The sequence below is a fragment of the Ahaetulla prasina genome, chromosome 5 (genome assembly GCF_028640845.1).
Source record: "Ahaetulla prasina isolate Xishuangbanna chromosome 5, ASM2864084v1, whole genome shotgun sequence".
Taxonomy (NCBI): Eukaryota; Metazoa; Chordata; class Lepidosauria; order Squamata; family Colubridae; genus Ahaetulla; species Ahaetulla prasina.
Window position 1 is genome coordinate 95,021,595 of NC_080543.1, and position 19,004 is coordinate 95,040,598.

The 19,004-nt window shown below is 37.0% G+C and overlaps 1 protein-coding gene across 3 annotated transcripts in view; it reads left to right on the forward strand.

Annotated features, from left to right (window-relative positions):
* Window positions 1-19,004, forward strand: part of ATP10A (ATPase phospholipid transporting 10A (putative)) — a 185,171-nt gene that overhangs the window by 132,313 nt on the left and 33,854 nt on the right. For 2 of the 3 annotated variants that reach the window (XM_058184469.1, XM_058184468.1), the window contains exons 7-8: window positions 6,476-6,728; window positions 16,965-17,182. In XM_058184469.1, coding sequence (XP_058040452.1) covers window positions 6,476-6,728; window positions 16,965-17,182 — 471 coding nt within the window. Of the gene's footprint in view, window positions 1-6,475; window positions 6,729-10,436; window positions 10,578-16,964; window positions 17,183-19,004 lie in introns of those variants that run through there. The other variant, XR_009155258.1, reaches the window with a different exon arrangement.

Below are 19,004 nucleotides of genomic sequence, written 5' to 3' on the forward strand. Positions count from 1 at the left end.
TAAAATTATTTCTCATAAATACTATCCACAATATCTGAATCTTATTTCTAAAATCCTAAAAAAAATAGTTCACTGCAAACTAGACCATATCAATTTTTCTTTACCTAACCTATGGAACAAGTGATAGTTCCATAGTTCACTATTAAAAACCTTAGTGTTAGGTCCTTGCAGGCCTCGTAGCTCAGTTGCAACCAAACTCTGACTATCTTTGTAGAAGAACATGTGCGTTTGATTTCACATTCCCTGATCCATAGAATAAATATATTATAATATAATAAAAGTCCTAAAGAATTTTTTACTTAGGCCAATATAAGAATTCAGCAATATTTCCTTGCTAGTGTTTGAAAGGAGAAAGATGACAGTAAATCTGTTCTTTCAGATCTCTACATCGAAATGGCTGGGAGACATTGGAAGGCTTCATTGTTTGATATATCTGCTAGCATTTTAAAAACCTAATATAAATACAGAGTATATTGGTCAATCAGGCTAGAAACAAGGAAACTGTGAGTTCCTTCTTAGTAGTAGTGGGTTCCATTTACCTTCATTACCAGTTTGAAACTGTGAGTGCAGAGTGACCATGATGACATCCGGGCGGGTAGGTGGAGCTTCCTGCCGCCGCCATTACTGATTCACCCAAACCTGTGCGAACTGGTAGAAATCCACCACTGCCTCTTAGGCATAAAGTCATCTGAGTAGTCTTAGGTGCTCTCTCTCTCTCTCTGTCCTAACATACAAATACGTTATGGCAATCTAAGAAGACACAGAGATGAAATCCTTTGGCAGGCAGCTCTTTCAACCAGCCAAATGAATCAGAGAAAAGAAGGAGCTGAAACTCAAAATCTTCCCTGCCAAAATCCAGAATTTTCAGCGGTGTACCTGGTAAGATAAGGGATGTGGAGTGACTTGGGAGTTGGAGAGTTCCAGCACATGCTTTATGCAGGTATCTCTCTCTGCTCAGGGGGCTGAAAATCCTGCTTGGATTTTGGCAGGGAAGATTTTCAGGTCCTGAGCACGGCCTGAGTCACACTTCCCATTATTTTTCCTACCGTCCTGAGTCACCCCACACTTCTTACTTCTTACTTGATAGGCTGCTTGCTTAATGACCCACAAGGTTGCTTAATGATCAGACCCTGAAATCTCAGGATTGTGGTCATTGAGTGAAGCAGTCACATGATATCTTACTTGCTCAGCGACCAAGATTCCAATCCCAATTGTGATCACAAGTCAAGAACTACCTTTTTATAGGAGCTTAATATAAAGTAACTCCCTGGAACTCTGTTGAAAGGAACCTTTATTAAATTACTGCACTAGAGATAAGTCTATGGACTGCAAAGATAGAATAAGAATTTGGACTTTGCTATTTTTAGACTATGTAGCAAGTAACCAGAATTCCATAAAGCAATTAAGGTAACATTTATTTATATAACATTCCCTGATATTTGAGCAAAGATCAGACTACCATCCAAAACAATAAAACAAACAAAAAAATATGACAAATGTATCACAATCCACCTAGGAAAGTACACATTAATAACATATGAACTAGATTTAGTATAAAACTCTTCTTTTCTCCCAAGGAATCCAAACAAATGCTAAATACAATCCATAATAATCCCTATAAAAATTTCAGTAGAGAAGTACACATTGGATAGTTTTTACCCTTCCAAAATCACAAGCATATATGCTCGGACACAGGAATTTTATTATATCTCCCATTTAAAAGGTTTGAGAGTATTCCTGAATCAAAAAATGTCTTACACTGGGGGGAGGTTAATGTGCTTGGGTAGTTTTACTAGTTCCCATATATTTTTACCAACATGTATTATAAGCTTTTGTATTAAGCAGCCAATTTCAGCTTCAGGGTCTATGTCCTCCAGTCTGTGATAGATAATCCTTTTAGCCAGATCATAGCCAACAGAAATAAAATAATCTTTGGCTAATCCAATGGGATTTAATTTATTTTCCCCTTATGAAGCCCACAGTGAAAAATAATCATCTGCTAGAGCCAATAGTGCCAGGCCCAATGGGGAAAATTTAATTTCGGCCAGTACTGCATTATGAAGCTCTGAGCCCTTTTTATCCAAACCAAAGAAATCCTGCCTCAAGTCTGAGAACTGCCTTAGGGATGCTTTTAGAAGCAGAGAGGATGAAGAAATTTAGGCTTTATGACCTCTTTGGAGTTTTCTTTTTAAGAAAATCTGTGCTATACAAAATCTGGGTTGGGGTTTTGGCCTCAAAAAAGTTAAGGGCCACAGATAAAAACAAACAAACATCCATCCTCTAATTTTTAAAAAAATCTTCAGATAGTTGTTTAGATGCTGCTTGCTTGATGTATTCGTAATCACTTTTCCTGGATCTCATGGCATAAAATATTGTTCTAAGGTATTGCAAGAGAGAGAGTGATTTTATGCTATTTCCACCCACAATCCTTCTGTGCTGTTTCAGCTGCTGGAAATGCCATTTATTTGGACTTCTGGCAGTTTATGATCAATTTTTGGAACTCACAGAAGTGAGTAATAGCCTTCAATGCTCTTCAATCAAAGTATAAGAGATAATGTCATTGGCATAAAGGAGTAGAGACATCGTGCACTGGCAATTTTAGGAACATGGACTTCTAAGCATTCTAAGGCTCTTACCATATCACTAATATAGAATATGGACAAAGCCAGGCTAAGATGCACCTCTTTTGCAATTGGCACATTCTTTTTGAGCACTCTGTGGGGTCTCAGGTGGAGCAATGGTTAAAAACATCAGATGCCTATTGATAGCAGTGTTTTGAGGGTTTTTTTCCCATAATAAAGTTCAAGATATCAAATTAAATACAGTTTTAAAATCAAGGAAGACCATATAAAAAGGAGTTTTAATTTTATAGATTAGATTATGTTATTGCAAAAATTGTGTTTATTGGATGGTACAACACAAAAATGAGATCCACCATCAAGCTCCCTGTCTGAAATCCGATCTGCTCCATTCCAATGTTTGTTTATTTTTCACAGTTTAGCCTGTTCTGTAATATCTGGTCCAAGCATCTGACATAAAGTTTGGGGATTACACTCAAAAGAGCGATAGGCATTTGAGGAAATGGATTTCCTTTGGCTCTTTCTTATGAGTAGGCACAATAAGCAGCTACAATAGCATTTTTGCTTCAAAAACCTTTAAAGCAGTAAAGAAACAATGGTCACTTCTTCTCCAATAGAATCTAGAGACAGTGGCCACAATTCTGTGATTGCACTATATATTTCACAGGTGTTTAAATTTTTATTCATATTTCATGTACCTTCTAAGTACTTAAAAATCTCACTTTTTCGAAAGGCCTTTTGTCTATTGCCACCTACAATATTTTTCTGATTTTCATTAAAAAGCTATAACTTTGATTTTTCTTGCTTTATTAGCAGATGTTCAGAGTTGCAAAACCCAACAATGACCAAATGGTGAAAGATAAGTAGCGATAATTATCAGATACTGTAGCATAGGGAAATAATAGTTACGATTCTTGAGTAACACACTTAAATAAAAAATGAACAATAAAGGACTATTTGGGACAGGAATTCCTCTGAGCAGTTGGTACTAAAGATTGCACTTAACTCCAGAACATGCATTACTGTATAGCTATTGAATGAAAAGGCACATATTTGCTTCAAATTAAATTTCAAGATAGCAAGACTTAAAATGGATAAGTGTTGATACTAAAGCTCCATCTGTGAGATTATGTGTTTTTAGCTAGATTCCATAAAATTTGGGCATTGGCCAAGAATACCTTTTCCTTCCCTAAAAAAATTGTCCATTCTTCCATTAAGAGGCTCTTCCCAATCTCTGACAATTTGCAATTTAAATGACCAGCTCACATTTTGACAATAATGCTTAGCAAGCCAATCAGTTGGCTATCAGCAGTCTTTTTATCTTACATATAACAAAAGTCGAGCCCCCATCTTTTAAGGATGTTGGCCATATGATTTTTAAGGAAATGACATATCTATCTATGTCTCCACTAGATGTTCTTCTAAATTTCATTGTGTAATGAATTTCAGAGGCCATAACAACAGCCAAGGTGGTAATGTATCAATGTAAACCTAAAGTTAGTAATAAAAATGGTGCAGAAATATATATCCTAGGTAACCATGAAAATTGAACAATTATAGATCAACTATCATGTAAACTGCTGTCAGAGGCCCCCAAAATCCACACATTTCTTTATCTAGCAACTATGACTAAATATTCCCAATCTTTCTTAAAGCATTATTATTTTTCATCTTGTCAAATGTTTAGGATTACTTTTCCTAAGCACAAAGGTGTTGTGAAAATGTGGGATAATTATGTAATGTATAATTGGCTATTATAGCTTTTTTTAGCCTGTACACTATCAAAACAGTGCTTACAATTCATGATAGAAACTGATGGTCATTGTTTCCAGTTAATGAATATCCTCTTTGCCATGTCCTTGTATTAAGAGCTGAAACTTGCATGGGAGATAAAAGTATGTTAGCATTGTTTGATTACAGGCGGTCCTGGGTTAGGATCCATTCCTAAGTCTGTCTTTAAATTAAGTTTGTAGGTAAGTAGGAACAGGTACATACAGATCTTATTTACCATCAAGTCAATTGTTTCCTCAGTATATAGAATATATATTTTATTCTTTTCTTGAAATAGGCATCAAGGGAGGCCTTGGAGTAGCTGGGGCCCTCAGTAACTGTAGTAAATTTCGGTGAACCTCTCTGTATTAGGATCTTACTAACTTTACCATCCCTGCTTCAATGAGATGAAAGGCTTCAGCTAAGTCTTTCCTCAAAATCTTTTTCAGTTTTTAGGTCCAAGATTTCTTTCTCAACTGCTATTGTCTGCTGCTCTGATTGCTTTATTATTTCCACTTTATTTTCATAATTATTTTCCTTTTCTTTGATGTATCATCAGCACTTGCATCGGATTTATGCTTTGGAGGCATGGTTACACGGGGATAAATAAGAGAAAAATACAAAATTACATACTCAACATAGTGTTATGTTGAGTATGGTTCACTTTAAAATAGTAAATAGTATTCGAGCCGATGAATTACTGAAGCTATGAAGTGTTATCATGAACATCACAAAGTAGTGTGCACATTCATTATTTTGAATCATTGTTTTAGCTCAATTGTTTAATATAAAAAGCTTTCTGTAGCTGTCTGATCGTAAGTACAAGTTGTCTGTAAATTGGACATTGTTAATCTGGGACTGCCTGATCTGTCCTGTTCCAGGCATCCCTATCAGCTGACTTTTGAGGCTGCAGGGTTGAATGCAATGGAGTCAGTTGGTTCCAAGATAATTTAAATGTTTAACCAATTAATTCGTCAAGTCACATTAACTTTCAATTTATGTGTGTCTTAGAAAAAGACTCAAACCAACTTTTCTCTTCTACATGCTCTTCTTTGCAGTTAATGTAACAGCAGTACATTTTGGAGAATTATACTACAGTAGTTATAATTATCTTCAGAAACTAAGAGAACTCTACAGATCTCTGCATTTGGAATAGACTATTAAACTTAATCAAATATTTAGGAGGCAGGTCATTGACATACATGGCATGCAGCGTGCTCAGAGATTCTCTGTGGCTAGCAAAGACATTAGCTGGAATTTCATCCATTTCTGATTATTTTACTAGCCACCATGGTTTTCCTGGCCCTTGCTGAGCTGGGAATTTGACACCAGTGAAAGGTCCTGAACTTTTCCAACACATTCCTGGGCCCACTTTATTTTGCAGGGTTACTGTAGGAAAAATTTGGAGAAGAGAGTGCTGTGTAGACCGCTTCAAACATACCGTAGAAGGAAAGTAATATTCTGTTGCGAATCAAGGCTTTTATGAGGTTTCAGAAAGTATGTGAAAAACTGCTAAAAAAATATCTGGGGAAAAATATAACACTTTGCTTAGTGATTACAGAACATGTTGCTCATTTCCACAAAAGCAACTGTTGAAGCAATTTCTTTTGCACATAGAGCCACACTATGTTCCTCGTTTCAAGTTGTGCTGGAAAGCTCATTTGAAAACCTGTTGTGCTTATCGACAAAATGTTAGGACTATTAATTAACGTTGTTTTCTTTTGCAAACTCTTTTATGCTGGCATGATTCTGACTGCAGTCTCTCTTTCCTCCCTCCCCCTCCCTCCACCCCTACAATCTTTTCCTTCTTTTCCTAGCTTCTTTCAAGCTCATCTTATTACCCTGAAAGTATTTACTTCTTTTGAAGCTTTTGATAATAATACCACCAGACCTAATTATGGATATCATCTCTGCAGCTGCTCCATATGCTTTCCTAATCTGTCACAGTAAACCTTTGCAGACACTCTAATAACTTTACAATGCTGGCTTTAAGTCAGAATATATAAGTTCCAAAAAAGGTACAGTACGATACTGCACTATTCATAACCAGTTGATTCAATTATGCATCTTTTCTGCCACCTTGGTTGTTTCTTCTGTTAATGACTCTCTATTTTTATGCATTCCAGGTTCTCATTCCAATTTCCTTATATGTCTCCATTGAAATTGTTAAAATATGCCAAGTTTATTTTATTCATCAAGATAAGGATTTATTTGATGAAGAGACTGACTTTCAGCTACAGTGTCGAGCTTTGAATATTACAGAAGATTTAGGGCAGATTCAATATATATTTTCTGACAAGACTGGAACCCTCACTGAGAATAAAATGGTTTTCCGGAGGTGTACAGTTTCTGGCATAGAATATTCCCATGATGCTAATGGTAGGTATAATAACTTTTCATTTAATTTAACATGCATTGATTTGTATTTATCATAAAAATCAAGTGCATGGTTTTAAATGTGTAAACAATCAGCATGGAAAATTGTAAAGACGGTTTTAAGAAAATAGCATATAAAAATAAAGCCCAGTCTGAAATCAGCCTCATGCAAATGATTGAGTGATAAGTCCAGGGGTGAAATGCTCCTGGATTGGACTGGATTGTAGTGATCGTGGCTGGTAGTGATAGTGATTCGGTAGTGATGGCGGAGTAAAGCTCTGCCCCCCGGGTGTCATTACTTCCTGGTTTTTAACAGGAAGTAATGTGTTTTTTAACTTTTGCGCATGTGCAGAAGGTTTTGCGCATATGCAGAAGGTCTGTGTGCATATGTGACACAAGCAAAATGAGTGCATGCAGCATGTGCACTTCCAAACCGGTAAGGAAGGTAAGTAATTTCACCCCTGGGTAAGTCTCAGTGTTTGTTTGCTTGAGGACAGTTTCCCTGCTTTTCATATATAAAATTATAGTTTTAATTTGTGACATCTTTAGCTAAAAGGACCTGAGGTAATAAATGATGGGCAAGACACTTTTATTTAAATTTTGTAAAGTAATCAATAATAATCTAAGAATAAAAGACACATACCACCCGCCCAACCACCATCTTCATTTCCTGCTGTGTAGGCTCTTCCTGGGAGAGTTGTGTAAAAAAAATGTTGGGAGTGCATGCCAAGAGTACCTAACTTTGTAAAATTGTGAAAGTTTCCCAACTGTCCAGATAAAGAAACAGGCATCTATAATTGGCAGCAGTGATAGAAAAATGCTGGAAGTGGAGGATCACTTTAGTGATAATATCAAAGGAATAATTTCATGCTACATAGAAGAAGGCAATACTAAACTACTATTAACAAGAAAACATATGATGATTATATAGAGTCAGATGATGGGCCCCTCAAGTCAGATGACACTCACATTGCTACTCAAGGATTTTTCAGTGTACTAATATGTTTATGATGTGCCTAGATTAAAGACTTTGAGAAGTCATGTTGCTGGTGTTGCCATGCAGAAAAAGAAAAACTGAAGTTGTAAACAAAGAATAATAGTGGGAACATGGAATGTAAAATACATGAACATAGGAAAGCTCAAACACAGCGAAAAATGAATCAACTACACATTGACATTATAGGCATCAATGAACTGTAACTGGACATTTTTAATCAGACGATCACACTGTTTACTGCTATGGGTATGAAAAGCAAACAAGGAATGGTGTTTTCATAATTAGGGTGAAGCAAGAAGATTGCTTTGGTTACAATGCAATGATTTAGAAGCACCCTTTTAACATGGCAATTGTCCAAATTTATGTTCCAAATACTGATGCAGAAAAAGAGGAGATCAACAAGTTTTATGATTATCTTCAATTTGAAATGGATGAAACATGAAAACAAAATGTGGACTTTGGTTGGGAACCAAAATCTGAAGTTGACAATATTAAGGAAGAAAATGTACTTAGACTACACATGGTGTTGAAAAAGATTCCTGAAAATACCATGGATAGCCAAGAAAACAAACAAATTGATCATCAAATAGTTCAATCCAATGTTCTTACTTGAGGCATGAATGGCCAAACTCAGATTATCCTTTCAGACATATTATGCAAATACCTATCTTTGGAGAAGTCTATGTTGCTGGGAAAAGTGCTAGGAAAGAGAAGAAAATTATGGACAACACCAAGATAGATGGACACAATTACAGCAGCAGTTGGATATACTATTGAAAGGCCCATAGAACCAAGTTGGGGATAGTTTCTTCTGGAAAAAACTAAGAGTTGACACCAACATCGTCAAAAAGAATGTAACACTGCTGACTTAAAGGGTTCACATGTTGCACTAAGCTAGTTATAAATAATTTTTTCAGGTGAGGGTTACATCACTGTTGGTATAGTAGATGATGCTAATTCAGGGCAGAGTGATGCTGTAATATTAGCAGAATGAGCAGCAATGAACTTTATGCTATTTTTTCCCTCTAATTTGGGAATATTTGTTGATTCCAGATGTTTCAACTTATCTATTTTAGATCTTAATTAATGTGACCAAGAAAAAGTAAAAAATGTACCACTAAAAATAGTCTTGGGTTTATTTTATAGTTGTGCAGGGTTCTGATGTTAGTAAAAAATAGCCTGGAGGCCTAACAAAACAAAACAAAATCTCCTTGGGCTTTCCCTCTGTATAGATTCAATGAATTCTGTGCAGGTTTGCCTGCTCCATTTTACAGGAGGCTAAATCAGCAATGAAATTGTCTCTTAAAATCTCATCTTAATTTTTTCACAGCTTATTTCCAAACCATTTAAAATGACACAGCTCAATCTTACTTCCAGTTAAATATCAAGAAATGTTTTAATAATGTGTTGTCACAATATAACTAATCCGGAGGTGGGTTTCAGTAGGTTTTGACCAGTTCTGGAGAACCGGTAGCGGAAATTTTGAGTAGTTCGGAGAACCAGTAGTAAAAATTCTGACTGACCCCGCCCCCATCTATTCTCTGTCTCCCAAGTCCCAGCTGATCAGGAGGAAATGGGGATTTTGCAGTAACCTTCCCCTGCCACGCCCACCAAGCCATTCCATGCCCACCAAGCCACACCCACAGAACTGCTAGTAAACAATTTTGAAACCCACCACCAAACTAATCCAATTTTAAAAAAATCATTCAGGAATGTCCTTGGCATCAGTCTTACAGCATCCTTTCTAAGCTTATATCATAGGCCCTATGTACTTCATTTGACCCAGAGCTACTTGCATTTCAAAGCTCCTTAAAGACCTGGATGTTACCTCAGGCCCTAGAAAGCATCAAGGAGACTTGAAGGAAATTTGCTAAAATTGTTATATAAACAAAGAGGGCTGAACTATTCCTTAATTCCAGAAAATGAGATAGTATTTTAAAAAGGTGCAGGCAGACTCCTGCCCAGTGGTGGGTTTCTACTGGTTCGCCTTGGTTCAGATGAAACAGTAGTGGTGGCAGTGGGAGGCTCTACCCACCCACCCAGAAGTCATGACGGATGCTCTGCGCATGCACAGAAGGTTCTGTGCATGCACAGAAGCGCCGTGCATGAGCAAAGCGAGCACACGTGTGGATTCACAGTTCCGAACCAGTAGCAAAGGTAAGTGGAACCCACTACTGCTCCTGCCTGATTCAATATAGGAATGGAATTTGACTGCTGGGTAAGCCCATCCTATGGCTTGTTATAGGTCTAGGATTGCATTAGATTGTCCTGGGATGATATTGTGCTACTATTGTGTTTATGCTTATTATTAATTTTATGTCTTGTTTTTAATCTTGCATTTGCCACTCAAAGTAGCAATCGCAAAATAGGCAGCTTTATAAGTTAAGAAGCAAGCAAGCAAACATAAATTTCGTAGAGGTTCTTCTTATCCCTGGTAGTTCCCAAAATTTCACCACACTACCTTTTTTCTATCACTGGTTTTAGGGGTGAATGAGGACAGGAATACTCTTTTCCGTGAGCTTTCTTAAATCTATTAACCTCTTTGAGAATCCAAGCCAAAGTTAATATCCCTCCCTATTAACACACATAAACACATGTAGGTCCATAGCAGTCCTCTATTCAGTTCTGCAGAAGCAGTCTTCTCATGAATTTTATTCAATAGGTACCTTTTGTGGTTCTGAAAGCTGCAATTTAACATTTTGCTCTTAATAAAGAACCTTCTGTATGGGAGAAGTCCAAGAGCCTTAGAAGTCAAGGTAAAGAATATTGACATTGGCAACAATCCCACCTTCCATAGATGGCAGATGTTTCAGAAAAATATTTGTGGTATAAGAAGAGAGAACGTGCTGTCCCAGGTAAAATGCCTTATAATGCAAATTGGGTGGCTTTCCATAATTTCTTAAATATCTCATTCACCCATGGGAAGGTGTGTTTTTTTTTGTTTTGTTTTTTTTTTGTTGTTGTTGTTTTTGTTCTAAGAAAAGATACTACACCAAAAATTGGGTTCACTTTGTTCTCATTTGTAAATCAATAAATAAGTACCAATTTGTGTTGCCTAAGCACATATGATGTAGTGGTTCAGACATCAGGATAGAAACTGCGAGAGTGTTGAGTTCTAGACCCACTTTAGGCACAAAGCCATCTGGGTGACCTTGGGCCAGTCACTCTCTCTTTCAGCCCGAGGAAAGAGGCAATGACAAACCACTTCCAAAAAACCTTGCAAAGAAAACTGCAGTGACTAGTCCATGCAGTTGCTAGGAGTCAAAAATAGATTCAAAGGCACAAAAAAATAAAAATGAGGTCAACCACAAAGTAGAAGCAACCCTGCTTTTGAGCAGCCTTCTGATTATTACATACCTAAAGCAGCCTTTCTCAAACAGATGCTATTTAGATATTTTGGACTGCAATTTCCAGGATTCCCAGCTGGCATCAGTATTCTGTTATTGTACTACCCACTCATCTTGACACAGGCAACACAGTTGGCTGTTATGCTACATGACAGAAAAGTCCTGGGGTGTTCCATAAAGGCTAGTTATTATTGATTCGAGAAAGTGATGTCTAGGTTACCAAGTTACAAACCAGAAAGTTACACACAAGGCCGTGGTTGTGGGAAATGTTTGCTTCCCTCCTTTTTCCAAAACAAACTGTCCCACAGGCTCTTTGAAAATGTTAGTTAAGGAAACAGATGTCTGTATTATGCCTGCATTTTCTTCCAGAGACATGGCTCTGAGTCAACACTGTAGCACCATCACAATAATGTAATAGTTGTTTTTAAATGTTAAGGGAGAATTCAGTCACAGATCTCACATGACACAAGTCTTTAGGAGAGTTATGTGCCTAAAAAGAAGTGCTTATTTGTTGTCAAGTGTATTGCTTACAATAAGAAAGGAAGAGTAAAAGAGGTTTAAACTAGTTAAGATGGTGACCACAACAGCACAAAGATGCAGGGCTTTGATCACACAGGTAAAGTCACAATCATATGTTTCGTCCCTCAAGCATAGGCACTCCTGCATACATAGTTATTGATTATATTCATGCGTATTTGCATTTTGATGCCCTTTCAGTCTTATGCCAATTTGCTGGTAATAAAGAAATCAGTATTCAGTCGTTTCAATTGTACAGTTTCTTTTTTGTATCGTTTGTGCAGTTTTGTCAGGCAGCTGGAAACCTTTTCTTTCTTCCCGGTCTACTTAATTACATGGAAAATTTAATTATAATTATAATATAATCAGAAGTTCTTCTCTTTATGTAATGAAAGGGAGAGTCAAGATGTGCTAATTAGCTTCTCCCTCTGTAGCAGGCAAATGTAGCAAGGAGACTGAATGCAGGTAGGCTCTTTGCAGATCAAGAACTAAAGGATGCAGAAAATCTACAATTATAGCAAATTTCTCACAGCAACACTTGCCCTCTAGTATACGAGGGATAAAGGTAAGGTGACCTCCCCAAAACATAAAAGGTAACCTGCATACCTGTTCATCACATGAGTGTAAGGATAGTTGAATAGGGACAACTGGTTGTAAATGGTGAGTAACTGATCAGCCAACGTTCAAGTAACTTAAGATAAAATGAGAAAATACAAAGACTAATCAGAAACCAACATAGGAAAGGAAATAATTTACCTGTTATGGTTTTTGCACTGCTCTGTTCAGAATTTTCTTCTGTTTCTTACATCTGGAGTGAACAGAAGCTATCTACTGTGTTTCTCCGAAAACACAACCCACCCCAATAATAAGCCCAACCCTAATTTTTTCAGGGTGAGCCTAATAATACCCCTACCCTGAAAATAAGCCTGGGGGGATGGGCGTGCACAAGTGGCGGCACGGGGGGATAACAGTTCAGCTGCAGCCCGCTGGCCCCTTGGGGCAGTACCACTTTTGCCCTTCTCTTTCTGGGTGCAGCGCTTCTGCTTGTTGGGCCGCTTCCCTAAAGTGGCAGCTCCACAACCAGCTGTTTTGCTTTTTCCCTCTTTTTGGGAGGCGAACGAGAGGAAAATGGGGAGAGGGGATTTTCCTACCTGTCATCTATTCCTTAAGCTCAGCACAGACTGAGGGAAGGATGGCAAGCAGGAAAATTTCTCCTCCCCATTTTCCTCCCATTTGCCAAAAAGCCTCCATTCCGAATCTTCAGCAATCAGCTCACCAAGTTCAGCATTCAGCATCCAGCTCACCAAGTCTGGCCTGCTGCACCTCAAAAAAAGTAAGACAGCCTCAAAAATAAGCCCAAGTGCTTATTTTCAAGTCTAAAACAAAATTAGACTCGGTCTTATTTTCTGAGGAGCACAGTATGTATTTACTGGTACATATATACCATTAAAACTATGGAACTGTTATTTCTCCCAATTAGTAAAATGAAAACCTAACTTTAAGCTGACAATGAATTCAGTTCTGATTCTCAGAAAAGCATCTGAATTTGAAACTCTCATTTAACTCTAGTTAGTTATTAGCTTCTGGTTGAAGGAAGGTTTTTGAAAGCCAATTCTGATATATTTATTTCCCTTTTAACTTCCATTGTGACTTCCATCTGCCCTGGCTGTTCCCCATGAAGATAGTCAAACAAATCAAAGAATTGAAGCATTCAATAATCCTATTTTAGTTCCATCTTTCTATAATAATATTGGTCAACACAATGGTTTCCACACATTGTTAAACTATGCTGAGTTGGGTTGAATTGGATTAGATTAGGCTTTATGCAGTTTGTGAATGTAGATATTGTGGCTTGTATCCCAGGGTTTACAGTGTGTAAACAAGCCATAGTAGATTATTCAACCAGCCATAGTAGATTATTCTGCATTTCAAATGATTATTTTATGTGATGTACAAATCCATCTTCTTACGTTTGTTAATAATGGCAGCTTTGATGCTAAAGTCTCCTTTATCTCCTTTATTTTAAGTACAATATGGCCTAGTACAGGGGTGTCAAACTCGTTTTTATTGAGGCTCCATCAGTGTTTTGTTTGACCTTGGGGGCCTGAGGAGGGTGTGGCCAGCTCGACATCATTTGTGTCAGGGGCAACTGTGGCAGCCTGAGCGTTCTGCCACTGAAAATGGGCTCCTCAGCTCTGTTTTCGGCTGCAACAGCCTCCTGCAACTCTCTGCCAGTGAAAATGGAGCTCAGAAGGGCCACATGCGGTCCTCCCAAGCTATATTTTGCTGTAGAGGCACCATGGGCCAGTCCTTTGCTGTTTTCAGGGCAGCCATGCAGGACAGATCTAAGCACTCCACAGGCCGAATCTGGCTCCCAGATCTTGAGTTGGACACCGTGGCCTAGTATTTGTGTTGTTTCTGCAAATAAGATGCAATTATTTTTAGGCCAACAATTAAAAATAAGCTACCAAGTTATAACTTGTATTAGATTAACATAAAACTTTGGCATGTCTCAAGATGAATGAAATTAACACAAATGTTATCTAGAACACTTTGAGTTACACAATAATTGACAAAAATAGATTTCCAAGTGTCTGGATCAGAAAATTCTTTTAACACTCTGCCTACTTGGTTTGTCAAGCCAAAAATAGATAACTAGCAGACTTGAGGCTATTTTAGTCCCTAATGAACTTTTATAAGAGTGTTTGGTGATGTTTTTGAAACTAATTATTCATAGCTTTCATAGCTATTTGGAGTTTAGTTTATATTGACCTACAAGCTACCATTTCCTGTTTATTGCTAATTTTAATTTAATATCCTGTATACAAAATATTTGACCAAGTTTCTACCTTTTCCTTATGCACTGTTTATTTTCAATAATCCCTACAGACTTATTTTTCCTCTTGATTACGTGCAAATAAAACTGCAAGATGATACCACTTAGATTAGGAAGAAGTACACTGCAAAGACATTTTTCTCATGGGCTCTACTAGGTTTTATGAGCTATTTCCAAATGAAATAGCCTTGTCACATTGAACCAGGAAATGGGGGAAGCTATGTACTGAATTAAATAACTAATTATTTTACTCAATTAGTCATTATAACTTGATGCTCAATTAAAACCCATCTGTGTTATGCTGTAATGTCCAAATTGTTCATTCTCCCTTCAGTATAATATCATAAAACAAATGTGAATGATGCAGAAAATATTTGTGTTCATTACTCAGCAAGACAGTTCCCTATGCAGCTGAAGTGGGATGACAATGGAATTAGAAACCGGGATGGTCATCTGGTCTAGTCTGGTCTGGTTTTAAGTGAACTACACCTTCCAGCATCTCTCACTTTTAGCTAAACTGGCTGAGGATTATGGTTATTCAGGAACATCCACGAAGCCACATATTCCCATTCCTGATATAATTTGTTGCTATAAGCAGCTCTCCTTGGATGATTGTCCTAAGGTCCCCTCCCTTAACTCTTGATCTTAGGCCTATCAGCCCCCCCAGTCTATTCTTGGCTTCTGGCTTATGTTTGTAACTCAAATATATCCTAAATTTAGTCCATGGAAGAGCCTCAATAGTGTTATAACAACCAGTAATAAAAAATCCCAATATTATTGTGGTCTGTTTAAGACATTTTGGTCTCTTAAGTTGCAGAATAACAGAATTGGAAGGGACCTTGGAGCTTTTCTAGTCCAACCCCCTGCTCTGGCAGGACACTTCTTCAGACAAAAAGCACCACCAAGAGGATTCCACAAACACCCCACTCCAAAGCCTGGGAGAACAGCCCAATTTTTAAATATTTGTTTTTAAAGGAACATCCTCAGCGTGGGAAATATAATTCTCTTCACGATTGCAAGAATCCTACTTCAGTACCAGTAACATTAGTGGCTTCCAACTTACCTTAGGTCAGAAGGCTAATTTAGAAGACATAGACTGAGCTTCAAGGACAACGGGTGTGTCTTTCAGCAATGATATAGTTCAAGAAATTGGGCCTGGCTACCCACTTTGCCTAATGATATGGCTTTTCTTTAGCACTACATGCAGGACTTTCTAAAACAAAGTGCAATAATGGAGTAAGATTTTTCTGTATCATATATAGTCTTTTTAAATTGAATTATTGATTGACTCAGCAGATCATTCATCCATATAGCCAGTATGCTGATGAGTCACTGATTTCTGGTCTCTATACAAGCCCTGTTACTTAAGTTCCTTTTAAATAAGAAGGACTATATAAACAGCCAGAATGGAATTGGAACTTACTCGAAGCCACTGCCATCATCCTTAAGTCACTAATGTAAACTCACAACTACATGGTGTTTTGCACTGACATTTATCCTCCATGTATTAATCATAGGTTCTTAATGATTATAATAGTTCAAAATTCTCACTCCACATTCCTGTATTTTTGTTTTGTTGAGATTGTTTGTTGTTCTGTCATTTTGCAATTACTGCTTAGTAAAATATGCAATTACTGTAATGTCAACTTTCCTGGAAACTAGTAATATCTGAGTACATATTAATACACATACTGTACACCCATTTTATCAATAAAAGTGTTGTGTATAATCTAGTGCATAGGGGTGTAATTTGCTTGTGGACAAGAGTGACTTTCAAAAGCACAAAGGCTATGGTGGTAATGCAAGATGACAATGTAAGAGATGGTGGCAATTTTTGGTGCTTTTTATGGATAGGAAAGTAATTGTATTTCAGAGTCCAATGATATTTCAGGCACTGTTGCATAAACCTGTTATGATAGCATGAGTATCAAAATATTACAATATTTTAATATGTCTAAAAATCTTGTGATTTCACAAAATCCCATCACTTTTCAGTGATCTCAGCCCAGAGGGCCTATCCAAACATCCTGAAAGTTAACAAGACTTAGTATTGTATTGTTTCAGCCTTTTTATTTTAATTTATATTTTATTTTATTATTGGGGTTTTGGAGGGTACCATTTAGGGCCATTGTATGCCAGCTTCTACTGCAATTATAACAAATAATTTGGGAAGCTGTTTCATCATGAAAAAAAGCACTACCAAATTTCAGTAGTGTAACAGATTTTAGGAGGCTGGAATAAAGTTTTGTGTATTTTGTTGAGACAAAGTAATCCAATGCCTGGATCTATATGAGAGAAATAACTAAAGAAATAATTACTAGGAATGTGTTCCTGAGGTCAAAAAATATTTCAGTAGTGTAAGTCTATTAACTTTTTAAGCTCTAAGTTCTGAAATGTTTTGCAAATTAGAATATTATTTCTTATTTGGATCTCATTAGTGATTATGCTAAGAGTCTTAATGGGTTTTTATCTGAAAGCTGCCTGTTTAACCACATGTTTTCATTTTTTATATTCATTTTCTTCCCATACGTAAAAAAAAAAAGCAAAGCGTTTAGCTATGTACCAGGAAGCTGATTCAGAAGATGAAGAAATCTCACCTAAAATGGGGACATTGTCTCAGCGGGATAGTATTAGCAGCCATCAGAGCATCAAAGTCCCCTACAGGAACCAGAGCGTAAAATCTCATAGACGAACAGGAAGCAGAGTAGAAGCCAAAAGAGCAAGCATTCTTTCAAAGCATACAGCTTTCAGTAGCCCAATGGTAAGTAAGGATGGAAAAGTGATACTTTATTCTAATTGTTCCCTTAGTACCACCATTTTAATCTAATTGCACCCAATCCAACTATGTAAACCTGTGCATCATGACTTGCCAGACCAGAGGAACAGATGAGACATGTTACCAGTCCACCAAACCAACCTTCTGGCTTTGTTATCTTTGTAGGAATGCAGAAGCTGAGCAATGTAAGTTCTTAGCTAGTCGAAATGCAGCTGGCAGCTTATATTCTATATTGCAGTACCAGGTATAATGGGGAAGAGAAGACAACAATAAAAGAAACAACTTGTACTTAACTCATGGACCACAGTTATATAACTACTTCTTCCTACATTGATTTTACATGGGACTTTCAGTTGACCTTGGTGAACCAGTAGTATTGATTCATTTTCTCTTACGGAAAGCAGTAGGACTCCTAGAGCCCAATTTAATAAAGGGTGTGCTGTAACCTCATATAGTCCTTTCTGTGAAACAAGAAAAAATGAACTTGTGATTTATGGTTCTGATGATTAGACAAAATAGATTATAGACAGAAGAGAGTTATATTGTAACCATACAGTAAGAGATAAATTTATAATTGTATTTATAATGGCTGTAAAGAGGATCAGAAGCTACTTCTATCTTTTTTCCTTTTTTCTGTTTTACTTGTTTTCATTTCTTGCATTTTTTTCTTTCTCTTTCATTTCTTTGTCTTATTTATGTTATTATTAGTCTTCTATCTTTTTTTAAAAAAATCTTTAATAAAATTGTAGAAAAGGGTGACCTGTAATTATTGGATTTTTTGTGTTCTTATGTCAAATTAATTTATTTCAATCAAATATCATAGACTCTTGGAATTAATCTATTCCATCCAGAGTCTGTTTCAAGACCTTTAACAAAGAATTCACCATTTTATGTATGTGACAGTCCAAACTGAACATCTTTCCTTATCATTTTAAGCCATTGATTCTATCTAGTCCTGTCTTTTGGGCAATAGAAAATAAATGCTTTTCTTCTTATGTGTGACAACCCATCAGATATTTGAAGACTACTATCATATCCTTTTAATCATCTGTTTTGTAAATTAAACATTCTCAGATCCTTTAACCATTCACCGAAGTGCACAATTTATTTTTAAGGGTTTTTTTTCAACTTTTCCTAATCTTTGATGTTGAAAGCTGCCCAAAGTTGCCTTGGAGTGAGATGGGTGGCAAACAAATTTAATTAATAAATGAATTCATGCATGCACACACCCCCACAGACACCATTGGCAATATAATATGATGCACAACGGGAACAGTTTAGTTTATAAACAATGTTATAGCAAGTTGCATGCCTATAGTCAATTGCACTGAAACAGACTTCTAATGAATAAATATTAGTTTGTTTCATAGAAGTGAAATCATAAGGAGTAGTACTACATTGCTTAAAATTGATTTTCTACCCATATAAAAATTCATCCTTTCAATCAGGGGTGAAATCTACTTACCTTCCTTACCAGCTTGGAAGTGCCCATGCCGCCCACGCACATGTCACATGCGCATGCAGACATTTTGCGCATGCGCAGAAGGTAAAAAACACATTACTTCCTGATTAAAACCAGGAAGTAATGACACCCAGGTGGATGGGCGGAGCTTTGCTCCGCCATCGCTACCAGATCACCGAACCACCGGCCAATATCGCTACCAGATCGCAAGATCCGGTCAGAACTGGGAGCATTTCACCCCTGCTTTCAATGGACAACCAACCCCTCCATCTTAATTGTTAAGACAGAAGCTAGATCACAATATCTTCTGGATGAGAAAGAAAGGATTTGCTCATAGACAAATGG